At 43.2% G+C, this 3,155-nt stretch overlaps 1 protein-coding gene across 1 annotated transcript in view; it reads right to left on the reverse strand.

Moving 5' to 3' along the window:
* Nucleotides 1-1,674, reverse strand: part of LOC8023724 (aurora kinase A-B) — a 22,410-nt gene extending 20,736 nt beyond the window's left edge. Inside the window, exons 1-2 of the mRNA XM_042287440.1 lie at nucleotides 1,207-1,674; nucleotides 826-943 (exon numbers count right to left, since the gene is read on the reverse strand). Of these exons, the coding sequence (XP_042143374.1) occupies nucleotides 826-943; nucleotides 1,207-1,340 (252 nt within the window). The 5' untranslated portion in view covers nucleotides 1,341-1,674. The remainder of the gene's footprint in view (nucleotides 1-825; nucleotides 944-1,206) is intronic.
* Between the last annotated feature and the right edge of the window lie 1,481 nt (nucleotides 1,675-3,155).

Genomic DNA, 3,155 nt, shown 5'->3' on the forward strand with positions numbered 1-3,155 from the left:
CAACAACAAAAACATGCAGCTGGATTAAATCCATGGGTTTTCCGCTACACACTGTTGCAGCGCAACTTAACAGAAGCGTAACCGGAGGAGGAGGAAGCGGGAGAGAGGTCCCTTTTCCCTCTTCCATACCTCCCCTCCCCCTCCTTATAAAAATATTATAATAAATAATGAATCTATATATATATATATATATATATAGTATATATATATAAGTATATATTATATATATATATATATATTATATATATATATATATATATATATATACTATATATATATATATATACTATATATATATAACGGAGCATGGTGGCGGGAGGCCGAAGGCGTGGGTATAAAACTGAGAAGAAAAAAACCCTTAGTGAAAAACAGCAACAACGGACGATTTAATCTTCGACGTTTCGGCCGGACTCCGGCCGAAACGTCGAAGATTAAATCGTCCGTTGTTGCTGTTTTTCACTAAGGGTTTTTTTCTTCTCAGTTTTATATATATATATATATATATATATATATATATATATATATATATATATATATATATATATATATATATATATATATAATGTACGCAGGAGTACGAGGTCCACATTTGTACATAGATATTTCTACCTCAAATTCTTTAGCACTGTATATCGCAAAATCAGAATACCTCAAGAGCTGCGATCTAATTTCGCATTGCAGAGATTTGTAGACGTCTAATTTTTTTTATCTGTTCCCAGTCATGGGTTTTTCATTGTGGACCCTTCATATATATGTAAGCACTTGTTCTCTGCGAGGCTTGTGAGCTTAACTGCTCAACGAATGTTAAACTACGGCCACCCATACCTTGAGTGCGATAATGAACTTGCTGGACTTTTCACGTGCCAGGTAGACTTTGCCGAACTTTCCCTTTCCTAACGGTCGCCCAATCTCAAAATCTTTGAGCGCCCATTCCGTCGTAAACCTGCAACAATTGTGAATGACACCAACATTTAAAGAAAGACCCTTCGAATATCATAGTAATGCCCCCCCCGCCCCCCCCCCAGTCCAACCCACTCAGTAAAAAAAGAAATACGCTGTCGACGAAACGTTGCAAAAGCACCTGTCCACGAAACATCACCGTGTCGACGAAACGTGTTTCCATGAATCGTGCTTCGACAAAACGATAGCGACCCGTGGCAAACACGTAAAAGTTCAGTTAGCAGACGAATGTGCAGCTATACTTGCTTTTTGGGGACGGCGCCCGGCGGAAGGCTTCTTGGCGGGCTGGGTGGAGGGCTTCCCGACGAAGAAAGACTTCTTGACGTGCTGGGCGGAGGGTTTATTGGCGGGATGGGGGGGACGTTCTCCTCGGAAGCCATGTGTGATAAGGATGCCCGAAGCGTCTCTCCAACCCAAGCTGCACGACTGCAATGGCTGCACTACAACGGACAGAGCGAGAGCCGAGCAGGAATCTCGAGAATGATACGTTCGGTGCTGTAGACACGTGAACAACACGCTCGAACGCACGCGGCGCGCGCGGCATGAACTGGCTTGAACGAGTTGAACTGGAGCCACTAAATAAGCTACGCTTCAGAGTAACGACACCTGTCCATCTTGGTGCTTCAAATTACGGTTGCTAGTTATCCGAAGCTTTCTCTGAACTCACAGGAAACCCTTTTTTGTCCTTTACAAATGTTTAAACAGGTCGCGACAGAACAAAGCAATATTACATGAGCTTCCTGACACCGAATCTAATATAAAGAAAGTCGCACTTTTGAATCATGACGATCGGCCGTTGCGTCTGCTCTGTACTAAGCACCAAGATGGCGGCGCCCACAACAATATGGGTGCCGATACTCTGACGAAATAATCATTGGAGAAGGGGAACAAGAGGGACAAAGGACAAACACAAATCTCCAAACACAGAGGTTTCGGGTTCGATACCCGGACCAGGCGGATTTTTTCGGTCGCGCACCAGTCACCTACCTGTGTTTGGAGATTTGTTGGGAGCAAAGAAAGGGGCAGCGTGCTTTTGCTTTGCCTTACCTCGCTTAAATCACAAAGCATGAGCGGTGATCTCACCTCATTGTTTAGATCCTCTTGGTTGTTCCTAAGCCTAGAGGGACGCAGTAATCGTTGACATGGCTACGTCTCGCAAAGTTTAGTAAATTACGACGGGTTGGAGCTGAGCTAGTCGGTTCATATTTTTGGATGGTATCAGCTGAGCAAATATAAAAATACACGTTCAAGCGCTGGACTATCAACTGTATTGAAGACTCCTTCTTCATCCTCCACTACTGGCCATATTTACAACCTAGATGAAAGCCTTCTTCTTGTTCGATAGAGCCAAAACAATCCTAGTGTATTCTGTTGACTCGATAGGCAGGACGCAGAAGCAGCCGGAGCCAAAGGTAGGAAAGCTAAACGAAGTTTTGCTAAATAATTCGAACATCAAGAACATACTTGTGATAAAACAGAAGTTCGGGCGAGTTGGTAGTTCATGACGCACGAGGACACAGCGCACCCGTAACAAACACTAGGACAACGTTCACAGTCACACCAAAAGAAAGGGACACTTACACAGCGCTGACTTCAACTCTTTGTATATTCCCGCCTTTTCTCTTCTTTCACGTCTAATGCATAACCTAGGCCTCATCTTTTTCTTTCTTTGCTGAAGGTTAACTGTAAAAGTTTTAAGCCAGAAATTGAAAATTAAAAATTAAATGAAAAAATTAAATGAAAAATTAAAATTGAAATTACTGTAGATCAATGATGCAAAGGTAAGTAATCCAGCTCTTTTTGTGACAGCGCTATAGATGGATTACTAATACACCTGCCGTTTTGCCTGGCAATGTTCTCCGCTTCTATTATTTCCCTTGTGAGCTGGTCTCGGCTCCTTGCCAACACCACACACTTGTCAAGTTCCGCTGTGCACCCACAGTCCCGAATGTGTATGCCAACATGTCCAGAGTTCTTGTTGATGGTGGACAAGTTGTGTTCTCTAAGGCGGTGGTTTAAACACCTACCCGTCTGTCCGATATATGTTCTTCCACAGGACAGGGGGAAGGAGTAGACCACATTTTCAGTGCATCGAACGAACTTATTTCTGTGATTCGTTGTGCAGGACGTCGGTGTTCTTGAAGGAGTGTTTACCCTCTTGCACAGGCTGTAGAGCTTGTTCGGAGCGGAGAAAA

This window comes from Ixodes scapularis, unplaced genomic scaffold (genome assembly GCF_016920785.2).
Source record: "Ixodes scapularis isolate PalLabHiFi unplaced genomic scaffold, ASM1692078v2 PGA_scaffold9__187_contigs__length_104089568, whole genome shotgun sequence".
NCBI classification, from domain to species: domain Eukaryota; kingdom Metazoa; phylum Arthropoda; class Arachnida; order Ixodida; family Ixodidae; genus Ixodes; species Ixodes scapularis.